At 52.7% G+C, this 16,724-nt stretch overlaps 1 protein-coding gene across 1 annotated transcript in view; it reads right to left on the bottom strand.

Annotated features, from left to right (window-relative positions):
- Positions 1–1,068: 1,068 nt before the first annotated feature.
- Positions 1,069–16,724, bottom strand: part of LOC139436608 (uncharacterized) — a 33,332-nt gene continuing 17,676 nt past the window's right edge. The window contains exons 2-5 of the mRNA XM_071208347.1: positions 3,966–4,418; positions 1,701–3,919; positions 1,491–1,583; positions 1,069–1,256 (exon numbers count right to left, since the gene is read on the bottom strand). Of these exons, the coding sequence (XP_071064448.1) occupies positions 1,069–1,256; positions 1,491–1,583; positions 1,701–3,919; positions 3,966–4,418 (2,953 nt within the window). The remainder of the gene's footprint in view (positions 1,257–1,490; positions 1,584–1,700; positions 3,920–3,965; positions 4,419–16,724) is intronic.

Genomic DNA, 16,724 nt, shown 5'->3' with positions numbered 1-16,724 from the left:
TGTTGTGCTTTCAATTCTACTTTAAATTTCTTTCACCCCCACACGCCTGCCCCACCTGTCCCACCCACTTGTGGGGTCTTTGAAGGAGATGAACTGTGAGAGGTTTGTGTGGAAGGACAGAGACCGCCCATCAGGGCTGTGTGTGCCTCTGCCTCCTGCGACCGGCACCAGTCCTGCCCGCCCAGTCCCTGTCTGACCACTGCCCCCTGGCCCAGCCTGGCCAGCCCTCACTCGCCGTAGCGCCCAGGCTTCCTGGAGTTCCAGGAGGGGCCGTCTGTTGCCCCAGCGAGGGGCCGTTGGTGTCCCTTGGAGGACGTCTCTGCTGTTTCTCCAAGACCTGCTGCTCTGAGCATTCTGCTGGTATTTTGTCACTGCTTTTGCCAGCTCTTCCTAGACGTTATGGTTCAGAACAAAGCCTCCTGGTTTTGTCATGGATGGAACTTGCATGTCTGTCTATTCTCCTTGTTGTCTTACTCCATTATTTTTCACAATGCCGGCGGTACTCTGCCATTTTTTCATTTTTTTACAATTCCTGAAGTATTCTGAATGACCTCCTTTGAAAGGACACGCAGTTTTGACAATATTAAAAAATGCCTTCTTCCCCTTTCAGAACAACTCTGCATTCTCTACAACACTAAGTAGGAGTTTTTTCTTCTGGTCAGTGGCTCGACTGATGCCTGCAGGGAGCCAAGGAGAACCACCTACGTTTTAGGTGACACATCTTGAAGGCTCAGTTTTCATGGACGGGGCGGTGGGAAGCGACGCAGGAGACGGCGCCTGTGCAGCGCCGAGCACCAGGCATGCAGCTGGAGACGGGCCACGACCACATAGCTGGCCTCGGGTCTGACTGGTGACATACTTTGGACGTTGCCGTGTCAACCTAACACAAGGCAGTTTTGTTTACTGCCTGAATGCTCCAGTCAGTAGGTGGCCAACTGGGAAGAGTCCTTGCATTTTTCCACGCTGACCAATTAACCAGGTTAATGGCCGCATCTCCAGAGTGTGCCTTGGCGCTGACACAGCGTCTTTGTTTGACTTTACAGACAAGTCGGCCCCGGGGCCTGCCCCTCACCCACATGCTGTGCGTGAACGGGGCCTCTGAGTCGTGCCTGCTGTCTGCACGCCGCGGCAGAGTTTGGACGCGCGTAAACGCCGCGGCAGCGTTTGGACGCGCGTGGCAAGCGGCTGTTTGTGCGGGAGCGCCCGCTGGTCGTCCGGCCCCGGGAGGGCCTGTCCAGGGATGTGAAGGAGCGCGCCTTGAGGGCGAACACACCCGCTCAGGGCCCAGCAGTGCCAGAGTCCTTTCCATGAAGCCAAATTTAGTAGCATGGGTCCTGGTCTCGATCAAGGATTTGAAAAACCCAGAAAAACCAAACAAAAAAAAGGAGAAAACAGAACGACAGCACCTACTGAAAGCACCCCTGGCCCCCGTTAAGCGGTTTGTGCTGGGAAAGGTGAGAGTCGCCACTGCCTCCTCCTCATTTTGTCACCCCTCAGGGTCCCCAGAATGCTCCCGTCCACCTCCCCACCACAGACCTGCTTAACTGACACCTTGTTCCGGAAGCTTCCGCGGTGCTTGCAGTCTGTGGCAATAATGGGAACACCCGCATTTCATGAAGCTTCCCAAGCGCCGGGGACGGCTGCGTGAGCGCGGAGCCCCTGCCAGCCTCCCAAGCACTGCCGGGGTGGAGCCGCACGACCTGGCTTTGCCGTGAAGCCGCTGGGGTCAAGGCTGGTGAAGCCCCTGGGGTCAGGGCTAGTGAAGCCCCCGGGGTCAGGGCTCCTGTAGCCGCCGGGGTCAGGGCTCCTGTAGCCCCCGGGGTCAGGGCTGGTGAAGCCCCCGGGGTCAGAGCTGGTGTAGCCCCCGGGGTCAGGGCTGGTGAAGCCCCCGGGGTCAGGGCTCCTGTAGCCGTTGGGGTCAGGGCTGGTGTAGCCGCCGGGGTCGGGGCTGGTGAAGCCGCTGGGGTCAGGGCTGGTGAAGCCGCTGGGGTCAGGGCTGGTGAAGCCCCCGGGGTCAGGGCTCCTGTAGCCGTTGGGGTCAGGGCTGGTGTAGCCGCCGGGGTCGGGGCTGGTGAAGCCGCTGGGGTCAGGGCTGGTGAAGCCGCTGGGGTCAGGGCTGGTGAAGCCCCCGGGGTCAGGGCTGGTGAAGCCCCTGGGGTCAGGGCTGGTGAAGCCCCCGGGGTCAGGGCTGGTGAAGCCCCTGGGGTCAGGGCTGGTGAAGCCGCTGGGGTCAGGACTCCTGCAGCCGCTGGGGTCAGGGCTGGTGAAGCCCCTGGGGTCAGGGCTGGTGAAGCCCCCGGGGTCAGGACTGGTGAAGCCGCTGGGGTCAGGGCTCCTGTAGCCGCCGGGGTCAGGGCTGGTGAAGCCCCTGGGGTCAGGGCTCCTGTAGCCGCCGGGGTCAGGGCTGGTGAAGCCCCTGGGGTCAGGGCTGGTGAAGCCGCTGGGGTCAGGGCTCCTGTAGCCCCCGGGGTCAGGGCTGGTGAAGCCGCTGGGGTCAGGGCTGGTGAAGCCCCTGGGGTCAGGGCTGGTGAAGCCGCTGGGGTCAGGGCTCCTGTAGCCCCCGGGGTCAGGGCTGGTGAAGCCCCCGGGGTCGGGGCTGGTGAAGCCCCCGGGGTCGGGGCTGGTGAAGCCCCCGGGGTCAGGGCTCCTGTGGCCGCTGGGATCAGGGCTCCTGTGGCCGCTGGGATCAGGGCTGGTGAAGCCCCCGGGGTCAGGACTGGTGAAGCCGCTGGGGTCAGGGCTCCTGTAGCCGCCGGGGTCAGGGCTGGTGAAGCCCCTGGGGTCAGGGCTGGTGAAGCCGCTGGGGTCAGGGCTGGTGAAGCCGCTGGGGTCAGGGCTCCTGTAGCCCCCGGGGTCAGGGCTGGTGAAGCCCCCGGGGTCAGAGCTGGTGTAGCCCCCGGGGTCAGGGCTGGTGAAGCCCCCGGGGTCAGGGCTCCTGTAGCCGTTGGGGTCAGGGCTGGTGTAGCCGCCGGGGTCGGGGCTGGTGAAGCCGCTGGGGTCAGGGCTGGTGAAGCCGCTGGGGTCAGGGCTGGTGAAGCCCCCGGGGTCAGGGCTCCTGTAGCCGTTGGGGTCAGGGCTGGTGTAGCCGCCGGGGTCAGGGCTGGTGAAGCCGCTGGGGTCAGGGCTGGTGAAGCCGCTGGGGTCAGGGCTGGTGAAGCCCCCGGGGTCAGGGCTGGTGAAGCCCCTGGGGTCAGGGCTCCTGTAGCCGCCGGGGTCAGGGCTGGTGAAGCCGCTGGGGTCAGGGCTGGTGAAGCCCCTGGGGTCAGGGCTGGTGAAGCCGCTGGGGTCAGGGCTCCTGTAGCCCCCGGGGTCAGGGCTGGTGAAGCCGCTGGGGTCAGGGCTGGTGAAGCCCCTGGGGTCAGGGCTCCTGTAGCCCCCGGGGTCGGGGCTGGTGAAGCCCCCGGGGTCGGGGCTGGTGAAGCCCCCGGGGTCAGGGCTCCTGTGGCCGCTGGGATCAGGGCTCCTGTGGCCGCTGGGATCAGGGCTGGTGAAGCCCCCGGGGTCAGGACTGGTGAAGCCGCTGGGGTCAGGGCTCCTGTAGCCGCCGGGGTCAGGGCTGGTGAAGCCCCTGGGGTCAGGGCTGGTGAAGCCGCTGGGGTCAGGGCTGGTGAAGCCGCTGGGGTCAGGGCTCCTGTAGCCGCCGGGGTCAGGGCTGGTGAAGCCCCTGGGGTCAGGACTCCTGTAGCCGCCGGGGTCAGGGCTGGTGAAGCCCCCGGGGTCAGGGCTTCTGTAGCCGTTGGGGTCAGGGCTGGTGTAGCCGCTGGGGTCAGGGCTGGTGAAGCCATTGGGGTCAGGGCTGGTGAAGCCGCTGGGGTCAGGGCTCCTGTAGCCCCCGGGGTCAGGGCTGGTGAAGCCCCCGGGGTCGGGGCTGGTGAAGCCCCCGGGGTCAGGGCTGGTGAAGCCCCCGGGGTCAGGGCTCCTGTGGCCGCTGGGATCAGGGCTCCTGTGGCCGCTGGGATCAGGGCTGGTGAAGCCCCCGGGTCAGGACTGGTGAAGCCGCCGGGGTCAGGGCTCCTGTAGCCGCCGGGGTCAGGGCTGGTGAAGCCGCTGGGGTCAGGGCTCCTGTAGCCGCCGGGGTCAGGGCTGGTGAAGCCGTTGGGGTCAGGGCTGGTGAAGCCCCCGGGGTCAGGGCTGGTGAAGCCCCGGGGTCAGGGCTGGTGAAGCCCCCGGGGTTAGGGCTCCTGTGGCCGCTGGGATCAGGGCTCCTGTGGCCGCTGGGATCAGGGCTGGTGAAGCCGCTGGGGTCAGGTCTGGTGAAGCCGCTGGGGTCAGGGCTGGTGAAGCCGCTGGGGTCAGGTCTGGTGAAGCCGCTGGGGTCAGGGCTCCTGTAGCCGCCGGGGTCAGGACTGGTGAAGCCGCTGGGGTCAGGGCTCCTGTAGCCGCCGGGGTCAGGGCTCCTGTAGCTGCTGGGGTCAGGGCTGCAGGGTGAGGGCGCAGCCCCCCGCCCTGGCTTCCTCAGCACAGCTGGCCCTGAGGGGTTTGCGCTCAAGTGCTGTTTGCGTCCTGCCGCCTCCACCAGCGGCCTGCCACCTCGGCTGCTCCTAGAGGCTTTAGAATGATCTTCCAGAGACACTGATTTGATTGGCTTTGGGTGGGGCCCCTGGGGTTTTTTAAAAGTTCCCGGGGTTGAGAAGGACCTCCTTGGCCATAGCTCCGGTGGGCAGGGCCTGGCATCTGCAGGTATTACCTGTGGACGCACAAAGGGCGTCTGGGAGGGAGTTCCAGGCTTCAGGTACCGACCTGGTTTAGAGGAGGGTGTGGTACAGCTGTGTACCCTGAAAGCACGGCGCTCCAACCAGGGCCTGTGCGGCGAAAGCTGCTTCACAGTAACACTGACACTGGTAGATTTCCCCTCTCATTCTTTCAGGGGCGCACGGTGGAGCTCTCCAGGGCCTCCGTGGTGTGGAACGGTGGGTAGATTATGTGCTGATGAATTTCTGGTTAACAGTTCTTATAGTTTTAATTTCACATATGGTAAAAACAGGCATATTTAAGATTTTTTGTTTCCTCAATAATTTTAAAATTTGTAAAAGGGATTCTGAGACCAACATGTTTGAAGACTGCCATCTTAAATAATGCTTTAGTGGTGCTGATAAGTAAATACACATTTAGAAATTGTGGAAATTACATCCCCTTTGACAGGATAGCCTGAAATCACTTAACGTTTGCTCCTCAAAGTGCAGACCAGGGAGCAGGAGCATTGGTGTATTTGGGAGCTTGTTAGAAAGGCAGAATCTTGGACACACGTCAGCCTTTCTGAATCAGAACCCGCATGTTAACATGACCCCAGGTAGTTTGCATGCCCGTGAAAACTGAGACACGACGGTTAGAGAATTAATCTTGTGCGGGTGCTTGTTAGTAATTGCCCCATCATTTTTATCATCAGTAATGCTTTTTTTATCTCTCTCTCTTAATGCATTTGTGCCCCTTGTTTTATTAGATTGGTGCAAAAGTAACTGCAGTTTTCGTTGTTGAAATTTGCCGTTTAATATTGGCATACATTCTTAAATAAATGTGGTTGTGTTACACATCATTTTAATGTGCATTTCTCACTTTTTTTTTTTTTTTTGCTAATGACTTGTTACTTGCTGTTTATATTTATTTTAGACTATGGAAATGATGTTAGACCAAAAGCAAATTTGAGCGATTTTCTTATTGAGTTCAAAATGGGTTGTAAAGCAGTGGAGACAACTCACAACATCAGCAACGCATTTGGCTCAGGAACTGCTAACGAATGTATGGTGCAGTGGTTGTTCAAGAAGTTTTGCAGAGAAGCGGACTTGGCCCAGTAGTTAGGGCACCTGTCTACCACATGGTTCAAACCCGGGGCCTCCTTGGCCCATGTGGAGCTGGCCCACGTGCAGTGCTGATGCGCGCAAGGAGTGCCCTGCCATGCAGGGGTGTCCCTCGTGTAGGGGAGCCCCATGCGCAAGGAGTGCGCCCCGTAAGGAAAGCCGCCCAGTGTGAAAGAAAGTGCAGCCTGCCCAGGAATGGCGCCGCACACACGGAGAGCTGACACAACAAGATGACGCAGCAAAAAGAAACACAGATTCCCGTGCCACTGACAACAACAGAAGTGGACAAAAACAAGAACACGCAGCAAATGGACACAGAGAACAGACAACGGGGGCGGGGGGAAGATATAAATAAAATAAATCTTAAAAAAAAAAAGTTTTGCAAAGGAGATGAGAGCCTTGAAGACGAGGCGCTTAGTGGCTGGCTGCGGGAAGTTGACAATGACCGAGAGCAATCACCTAGGCCGACCCTCTTAAACAGCACAGGAAGCTGCCAAGGGACTCAGCCTTGACATGCATTCGGTGTTTGAAGCAAAGGGGAAAGGTGAAAAAGATCTATCTGTGGGCATCTCATGAGCTGACCAAAAATCAAAAAAATCGTTTTGAAGTGTAATCTTTTATTCTATGAAACAACAGCAAACCACTTCTCGATCAGATTGTGATCGTGCAACTAAAAGGGGATTTTATACGACAGTCAATGATGACCAGCTCGGTGGTTGGACCAAGAAGCTCCAAGGCACTTCCCAAAGGCAAACTTGCACCAGAAAAGGTCCTGGTCACTGCTTGGTGCCTGCTGTCGGTCTGATCCATTACAGCTTTCTGAACCCCAGCAAAATGATTCTGAGAAATAAGCCAAGCAAATTAATGAGATGCACTGAAAACTGCCATGCTTGTAGCCGGCATTGGTCAAAATTGGGCAAAATTTGGCCCAATTCTCCACAACAACCCCTGACCATGTGTCGTGCAACCAACACTTCAAAAGTTGAACGAATTGGGCTATGAAGTTTTGCCTCATCTGCCGTATTCACTTGACCTCTCGCCAACCGACCACCACTTCTTCAAGCATCTCGACAACTTTTTCGCAGGGAAAATGCTTCCACAACCAGCAGGATGCAGAAAATGCTTCCCAAGAGCTCGTCGGCTCCTGAAGCATGGATTTTTATGCTACAGGAATAAATGAAATTATTTCTCGTTGGTAAAAATGTGGTGATTGTAATGGTTCCTATTTTGATTAATAAAGATGTGTTTGAGCTTAGTTATAATGATTTAAAATTCATGGTCCAAAACCACAATTCATTTTGCACCAACCTAATATCATTTAACCATTGTTAATTACAGGATAGTATTAGCATCTCAATTCACCACTGGAGAAACTGAGAAACTGAGAGTTAGAGAGGTTTGACCATGTTAAGTCAAATGCCAGACTGGGAAGATAATGCAGTAAAATTGCATGGGATAAGATATACCCCAAAGAAAATGTGGTTGTTCTCTAACTATAATAGAACATGTAGAGTAAATATTTTTGTAAATCTTCACCTTTGGAAGTTCGGTGATTAGAAGCTGGAAGGACATTAGCTCCCCAGAGGCTGCGGCCGGCGAGCCTGTCCAGCGCTAGCTGTCCCCAGGGATCCCGTCGTGAGCCCTGCAGGCCTGTCACTGCTCAGGGGCTGATCTGGAGACAGGCGCCTGCACCCTGGCCCTGCTAGCCACAGCTCCGGGGTCCCCCTGGTCCTCAGACCAGCCCTGCCCCCTCTGGGGGCTGCAGCTCGATGCCGACACACAGAAAGCAGCAGGCTTGAGGCTCAGGGAAGCAGAAACCTGCGCAGACGCCTGAAAGCCGCCTGGCTGGAAGGGCGAGGAGCGAGGAGCTCTGATCACAAACGGAGCGAGTCTAGAAACATCCGCATCACGCCCGAGAAACAGACAGAGTCCTCTGGGTTCGATTTTACCAGAAAATCACATCTGAAGCCGTCGAGGATCTACCCCGCCTTGAAAGAAGTCACGAGACCCCCTGTTGCCTCCCCAGTTCCCCTTCAGCCTCCACCCGCCCGTGCTTGGTTCCTCTACACCAATTGGCTGGTGTCGTGCTGCTGCTGCTGCTTCTAACTCAGTGTCAGGAGGGAAAATGACGCTGGCGGGCATTCCCACTGCGGATATTTGCATTTGTGAACGTTACCTGAATGGCACCATGTTCCACAATCCATCCCAGAGCCTGCAGGCGGCCATCCGAGTCGCTTCTTACAGCTGTAAATTATTACACTGAGCAGGAAACCACACGAGCGGCACTCAAAGATGTAAAAGAAATTGACCAGGGAAGTACAATGAAAAGGGAACATTTGCATTTTTGTGTGAAACAGTTTAAAAAAAACCTATCAGATGTATTCAGTTTAGAAATAGGCTGGAGACATTTGCGTTTTCTCATGTGTAAATGTGTGTGTCTGTTCACGCAGACGTGAATGTGTATACCTGTGTATGAACACACGCATATACACTCCTCTTGAAACTTGGCAGCTATTGACTTTTACATTCTTACGTCAACAATTGTAAAATGCACCACAGAGGGCACGATGAAAGCGAGCCCGGGACGGGCAGGGAGGGCGGCGGGAGCCGAGCTGGCGACTGTGTGCTGACCTCACGAGCTGGCGACTGTGGCTGACCTCACGCCCGGAAACCAACGGTCCCTTTTCAGTACCAGCTATATATCCTCATGCTAAAGTACTGTCTTTAAAGAATATATTTTTATCTCTCACCCAGAACCAAAAGAAGGTAGTACAAGTAATCAATTCGTTAATTCTGCTAAATCTCCCACAATCGTCATCAACAAGAAATGAGATAACTCTGCCCCGCCCCCCAAAATGAGAAAATGCATAAAGTGAAAAAGAAATAGCTGTGAGAAGGGAGTGACATCCATCAGGACAAAGTCCTAAAGAAAAGGCCTCATGATGCAGGGAATGTTTCTAGAGTGAATTCCAAAACACCTGTATTCTCCTTCAACTCTGCCTTTGGGGGGACGGGGAAAGGAGCAGGTTCCTCGCCTGTAAAATAGGATAAGAACGTAGATGGGAGAATGCTTGGGAAGTGCCAGGGCGCTACCCACACTCCTTGCTGTTTACTATTACGGTTGCCAACAGGAAGTTCCTTGGCTGAACACCCTCAGGTTAAAGGACGAGCTACCTGCAGGAGCCCCCGGCGCCGGCCACACCTGTGGGCTGCTCCACGAGCATCTGGCCGGGGCCAGCTCCCTCCTTCCTCAATCGACGGTCAGCGGAAGAGGACGCTGTGGCCCAGAGGACGAGCCTCCTTCTCAGCAGCCGCGCAGGCGGGCACCTAAGGCACGGCGCACATGCCGGGAGCCGTGGAGAGGGCCATTTGCTTGTCTACGACCAAATAAAAAAATGATGGTGGCAATTAACCATAATTCTAATATGCGACCAGAGCCGACATTTATTCACCATTTAGCAAGTGTCAAGAGCCAGTCTTTCACGTTGATCTTCTCATTTAATGCTCTCAACAAATTTGTAAGATAATGCTTTGTTATTACTCCCATTTTACATAAGCAGAAACTGAGGTTCAGCAAGGACAAGTGACCTGTCAAAGGTCACACAGAGCGTGAGCTTTGGAGACAAAAGGAGCACTTCAAACCTTGTGGGGAAACCGGCATCACGCGTGAGACGCTCCTGTTACGTGAGGCGTGGAGGGTGAGTCAGGAGGGGAGAAGAGAACAACAAGGAGCGAACGTGGTGGAGACCACAGGCCCCTCCGGGCCTTCCTGTGCCAGCGTTGGCCCCGGTGGCGTGGACGAGGCGAGTGGGCAGCCTGGCCTCCCAGGGTTGAGGTCCAGCGTGACTCCAGGCTCTTCACCTGCTGCTTCCCGGGACACCTGTGCGCAGAATCTCCAAACAGGACCCCCACCCCCGGCCGCCTCGGCCTCCCACTGTCCTGCAGCTACCCCGGGGGTCAAGGCCTCGACTCCCCAAAGCTTCCCCCCCACGTGGAGCTGCCCCCCACGCCACCGCCACCCCCACCCCTGCCGCTCGCTGGCAGGCTGCACCCCGCTGTCTGCAGCCCTCGGGGACCGAGGCCTTGCTGGGGGCGGAGGACGTGTCGTCACATGAACACGGAAGTCGTCCCCAGAGCGGTGGGATGCTTCTGCCCCGTCCTCCAGCAGTGCCCACCCTGCACTGCCCAGGCGTATCTGCACCCCGAAGGGGCAGCACTGCCTGATCGCCGCTGGACTCACCGACTCGCAGGCCACGCTCGCGACGCGAGTGGTGGCGGGTGGTCCTGCTGGCCTGACCGCGAGTGCGGAAGGCCTGCACTCACCTGCCAGCACGCCTGAGTCAGCACGTCCATCTTAGTGGGAACGGCACACCCAGGCCAGCGTCACCTGCCACTGGGGAGGGGACAGCAGTGGAAGGAGGGTGACGAAAAGTAAGCCGTGGTAGAGGGAAAGCGCAGCTCTCCCTGGCACTCAGCTTCCCCAGGGCCTCAGGGCATGGCCGCGTCCCCACGGGGACCCCCGGGTCCTGCCCGCCCCGGACAGTCACTGCGGGGACCCCTGGCCCCTGCCCGCCTAAGATGGTCACTGCAGGGACCCCTGGGCCTCCCGAGAGGTCACCCTGCCCGCCCCGGACAGTCACTGCAGGGACAAAGCGGTGCTGAGGGTCTGGAGTCCAGCATGCGTTGAGCGCACGGGGCGCGAGCACGGCCAGCTGTGCGGTCCCCGCGTGGCGTCTGCTAGGAGCTAAGCCCTCTTTAAAGGGCCTGTCCCTGGGGGGAGCAGAGGCCAGCTGGCCCACGGGGTCCGCTCCCCCCCAGGGTGAGGAGGGGTCAAGGGACTCAGCAGGGCAGCCGCCACAGGCTGAAGGGGAGGACGCACCGAGGCCCGCAGACCCCAGCCCGTCCAGCTCTGTGGGAGCAGGACCCCGTGCTGTCCTTCCTCCTGGCCGGCTGGACTGCTCAAAGCGTGAGCTGGATGCCCCGAATCCGAGCCTGCGCTGAGCCGGGCCGCGGCCCCGGGGCCAGGTGCTCGCTGCCCAGGAAGGCCGGGGCTGCCCTGGCGCGGCTTCGCGGGCTCCCTGGCTCCTGTGCTCCCTGCCCCTCCCTCTTCACGTGAAAAGACGAAGGTGAGTGCAAGTCCTGGCCACAGGAAGGGGCTGAGGCGGAGCAGGGCTTTCAACAGCAGGTTCACCTGGTCTCTCCAGAATGTTCAGCTTTCGTGGAGGGACCCCCGGAGGTGAAGCACAGGAGGGCTAGAGGCACGGAAACCGCCGGCGTCACCATCCCTGCAGAGCGGCAGCCTGTGTGATTTACTGCACATCCAAAAATGCACTGCATTCCGCACAGAAGCTGTTATACTGATGCAGGATTTCCTTCTCTATTTTCTTATTTATGAATTTGTCCTCCTGGAAGATATCAAGGTCAATTACTGCCATTTGTTGCAAAATGCAGGTTTCACTGAAGGTGATACTGATCATGCATGCATCTGAATAAAGATTGGGGTCTTAAATATTTATTTAAAACCTGTAAACACTTAAATGGAACACATACAAAGGCACAAAGCAATCAAAACAAAAATCAAACAAAAGGAGAGTGAAAAGAAATCTGAGATCTATTCTCCCACCCCCAGTGTCCCGGGCTGTGGGGCCACAGAACCTGGTGCCGGCCACGAGGCCACGAGGCCACGAGGCCACCTAAAACGGGAGCACAGGTAAGGTTTCAAAGAAATAGGGGTTTTACTTAATTCCTGTGTTGCTCTTCTGGGGCTATACTTCTTTTACTTTTAAAGAAAATATATAGTGAATTTAACTCCAAAACTCATCTGAAATAAAATTTTAAAAATGAAGGAAAACTCAAGGCTGTGGACACTGTCCCGAGCCCTGTTTTATCCAGTCAGATTCCGACTCCGGAGTTTGGAATTTCCCGGGAGCAAAGGATCAAACAGAGCGATAACTATGGGGAGAGAACATCAGTGCTGAGATGCGCCTCTACCTTGCGCATTTTACAAATATCTAGAGGCTGACAATCTCCCAGGGAGAAGTCAGAGCCACAAAGGCTGAAAGGCAGAACGAGGCCAGGGGCCTGGCCGCAGCGTTACGTCACGGACAGGGCGGCTGGAGGCACCCCTGGGCGGGTCTCCCGCAGGTCACCAAATGGAAGGACAACTCCCAACCCCCTGGAACGCTGGAGGAGGAAAGGGCCTGGGGGAGGACCCGCGGATGCTGAGCTGAAGGAAAAGGAGAGTGTTCCCCAGGATCAGGCAGGAGGCTCCCTCCCGACTCACCCGTCAGCCGCCCTCCACCGGGCCCCACGCGAGGCGGTGGCCCGGGCCCTGCGTCTCGCGTCGTGGACGCAGACCACTCGCCAGTGGGTCAGAGCCCACACATATCTTGGCCCAGGGACCTCGTCTGCAGAGAGCCGGAGGAGCAGGAGTGCTGAGGAGAGCTGCCTGAAAGGGCCCAGGGCAGAACAGCCGTGGATGTGGCAGGAGGCACTCGCTCAGCCCCGTCCTGGCTGCTGGACCCCCAAACGCACGACGGACCTTCCCGGGCTGACCCATCTGGGCCCCGAGTGCGAGATACCCTGGCGGGGAAGCACGAGAAGCAGAAAAGCCTCCCAGAAAAAAGGGGGAAACGGAGCTGCTGTATGACAGGTCGGGCCCCAGAACTGAAAACTGTGAGGAAAAGGGGCACTGAGAATTTAAGCAATCATAGGAGCTAAGGGAACAGCCGTGCACAAAAACATACAGAACAGACCAAGATTTCTGGAAGGAACAGAGGAAAGGAAGCTTTCTCCTCGAGGTGAATAACTGCACAAAAAGTGCAATCTTAAAAATTGCACTGCATGCTTAGGGCAAGAATCAGGTGAAGAGGCGCAGTTAAACAGACTACCCTGCAGGTCCAGAGGAAGTTGACCACACATCAAAGAAGAGACATAACACAAAGGCAAGCAACAGTAAAATCCCAGAAAAAAGAAACCGACCTTCACAGTTAACTCATCAAAATAATCAGATGCCCAGGCATCACATACACACACAAAAATTCATGGAAAACGGACTTTGGCCCAGTGGTTAGGGCGTCCGTCTACCACATGGGAGGTCCGCGGTTCAAGCCCCGGGCCTCCTTGACCCGCGTGGATCTGGCCCATGCGCAGTGCTGATGCGCGCAAGGAGTGCCCTGCCACGCAGGGGTGTCCCCGCGTAGGGGAGCCCCACGCGCAAGGAGTGCACCCATAAGGAGAGCCGCCCAGCGCGAAGGAGGGAGCAGCCTGCCCAGGAATGGCACCACCCACACTTCCCGTGCCGCTGACAATAACAGAAGCGGACAAAGAAACAAGACACAGCAAAAAGACACAGAAAACAGACAACCGGGGGAGGGGAGGGGAATTAAATAAATAAAAATAAATCTTTAAAAAAAAAAAAAAAAGATTTCATATATAAAAAAAAAATTCATAAGCTATATTAAGAAACAGGAAGATAAGGCTCAGTCAATGGAACAAATTAAAGCTTTAGAGGAGACAAAGATTTGGAACAATTAATCAAAGAATTCAAACAAATCTCTTAAATCAATTCAAGGAGATAAAGGAAAATGTAGTTAAAGGGCTAAAGGACTTTAAGAAGAAAATGTGTGAGATAAAGAAGAACTGGAAAGTTTAAAGAGAACAGAAATTATGGGAATGAAAGGGACAATGGAAATTAAAAATACACTAGAGCCATACAACAGCAGATTTGAACAGGAAGAAAAAAGAATCAGTGAATTAGAAGACAGGACAACTGAAACCACACAGTCAGAAAAATGGGTAGAAGAGAGAATATAAAAAATTGAGCAGAGTCTCAGGGATTTGAGTGACAACATGAAGTGCATGAGCATACATGTCATGGGATTCCCAAAAAGAGAAGAAAAGGGAAAGGGGACATAAAGAATATTTGAGGAAATAATGGCTGAAAATCTTCCAACTCCTATGAAAGAAATGAATATATGTCCAAGAAGTGCAACATATTCCAAACAGAATAAACCTTAATAGACCTACTTTGAGACATGTGCTAATTAGAATGTCAAGTGCCAAAATAGAGAATACTGAGAGCAGCAGGAAAAATCAATTCATTACATGTAAGGGATCCTCAGTAAGACTAGTGCTGATTTCTCATCAGAAAACATGGAGGCAAGAAGGCAGTGGTATGATATATTTAAGGTACTGAAAGAGAAAAACTGCCAACCAAAAATTCTCTATCCAGCAAAACTGTTTTTCAAAAAGGAGGAAGAAACTAAAACCTTCATAGATAAAAAGAAACCGAGAGTTTGTCAACAAAAGACCTGCCCTACAAGAATTACTAAAGGGAGTTCTGCAGGTTGAAAGGAAAAGATAAGGAAGAGTGGCTTGGAATAGTGTGAAGAAGTGAAGATCTTCCATAAAAGTAACTAAATGGGTAAATGCAAAATCCAATCACACTGTATCCTCAGTATAATCCCTATAAAAGTCAGAACACAATTGAACAGGAAAAGTCTCATTTCCTGACATGGACACACAAATTATAATGAGAAGACATGAGACAAAAACAATATATGGAAGGGAAACAGAAGGATACGGGAGCAGATAATGTGTAGACTACTGAAGCTGTTGGTATATTGTCAAAATAGTAGGTTATAGATACAGATTGTATACTACAAGCCCCGGGTAACCACAAAGAAAGTATTTTTTTTTAAATACAGAGACAGAAATGAGAAAGGGGTCAGGCAGTCAGATACATCACAAAGGATCAACTATACAGAATAGCAGCTGTAATGAAGGAAAAGAGAGAAAAAACATGACATAGAAAAATTAAAGGATGATATGGCTAAAGTAAGTACTGCTTTTACAGTAATAACACTGGATTTTAATGGATTAAACCCCCCAATCAGTAGGCACAGATTGGCAGAATGGATAAAAAATTTAAAAAATAAAAAAGCATGATCCAGCTATACATCATTTATGAGACTTACCTTAGGCCCAAAGACTCATATAGGTTGAAAGTGAAAGGTTTGGGGGAAAAATTCTATGCAAATAGTAACCAAAAAGAACCTGGGTAACTATGCTAATGACAGGCAAAGTAGACTTTAAGTCAAAAGCGTTGCAAAAGACAGAGAAGGGCACTATATCTTAAAAAAAGGGACAAAACATTAAGAAGGAATAGCAATCATAAATATTTATGTACTGAATAACAGTGCCCCAAAGAAAAAATTCCAAGGGAAATGAGCAAATATCTTGAGATGAATGAAAATGAGAACACAACATATCAAAACTTATGGGATGCAGCAAGGGCAGTGCTGAGAGGGAAATTTATAATCCTAAAGGCTTACATCAAAATAGAAGAAAGAACTAAAATCAAATGTATTCACCAAATGCAATGAATATGTCACAATGAATAAAGAGGTTGTTGTTGTGGGGGAGTGGGGTGGGGGGAGTATATGGGAACCTCATATTTTTTAATGTAACATTTGTTGTGATCTATGTATCTGCAAAAAAAATACAATTAAAAATGATGGTGGTGGGGGTGGGAAGTGTGTTATATGGGAACCTCTTATGTTTTTTAATTTTGTGTGATCTATTAACTTAAAAAAAGATAATTAAAAAATTTAATTAAATTAAAAAGAAAAAAACCTAACTGCGCACCTGACAGAACTAGAAAAACAGAACAGCAACCTAAACCCAATGCAAGCAGAAGGAAAGAAGTACAAAGAATAGAGCAAAAGAAATAGAGAATTAAAATGCAATAGAGAGCATTAACAATATCAAAAGTTGGTTCTTTGAAAAGATCAATATAATTAACAAAACTTAGCTAGACTGACAAAGAAAAAAGAGAGTAGATGCAAATATATAAATTCAGAAATGAGAGGAGGGTATTACTAATCATCCCACAGAAATAAAAAGGGTCATAAGAGGATACTATGAACAACTGTATAAAAACAAATTAGACAACCTAGATGAAATGGACAAAACCCAGAAAAATATTGTTTTAGTTTCCCAAAAGGTTGCTGTATTAGTCAGCCAAAGGGGTGTTGATGCAAAATACCAGAAATTGGTTGGTTTTTATAAAGGGTATTTATTTGGGGTAGGAGCTTACAGATACCAGGCCATAAAGCACAAATCACTTCTCTCACCAAAGTCTATTTGGAGCAAGATGGCTGCCAACATCTGTGAGAGTTCAGGCTTCATGGGTTCCTACGTTCCTGGGGCTTGCTTTTCTCTGAGTTCAAGTCTCCTCTCTTCCTGGAGCTTCTCTTTCCTCTGTGTGCTGACTTCCTGGGGTTCCAGCTTAAGGCTTCAGCATTAAACTCCAACATCAACACTCCAACATCACAAACCCTCAACTCTGTCTTTTGCCATGCCTTTTATCTGTGAGTCCCCACCCACCAAGGGGTGGGGGTTCAATGCCCTAATCATAACTCAATCATGCCCAGGTACAGACCAGATTACAAACATAATCCAATATCTCTTTTTGGAATTCATAACCATACCAAAATGCTACACTCCACCCTCTGAATTCCAGAAAGATATTACAATATTTGAAAAAAACTTAAATCATATCGCAATCATTTTAAAGGAAAACAGTTTGTCTTGGGGCAAAACCCCATCTGCTATAGACCTCTGAAACTTACAAAACAATTTATCTGTTTCCATTGGACAAAGGATATCCACTGGACAAAGGATAAACATTTTCATTACAATAAGGAGAAATTGGGAGGGAAATACGAGTCATGGGTCCTCTACAGTTCAGTAAACCTGCAGGGCATCCTCCATTCGATTTCAGTCTGAGAGTCATTGTTAAGATGATGGTTTCTTCTCCTTGGGGCCATATGGGGACCCACCCTTACAACATGCTTGCCCAATGGCCATTTTCTTGGTTCCACCCTCATCCATCATCTGGGTGTTGACTAAGCTTCAGACCTCTCC

This window comes from Dasypus novemcinctus, chromosome 15 (assembly GCF_030445035.2).
Source record: "Dasypus novemcinctus isolate mDasNov1 chromosome 15, mDasNov1.1.hap2, whole genome shotgun sequence".
Lineage (NCBI taxonomy): Eukaryota > Metazoa > Chordata > Mammalia > Cingulata > Dasypodidae > Dasypus > Dasypus novemcinctus.
Note: the sequence above shows the minus strand (reverse complement) of the source record. Positions and strands in the feature narration are given on the sequence as shown.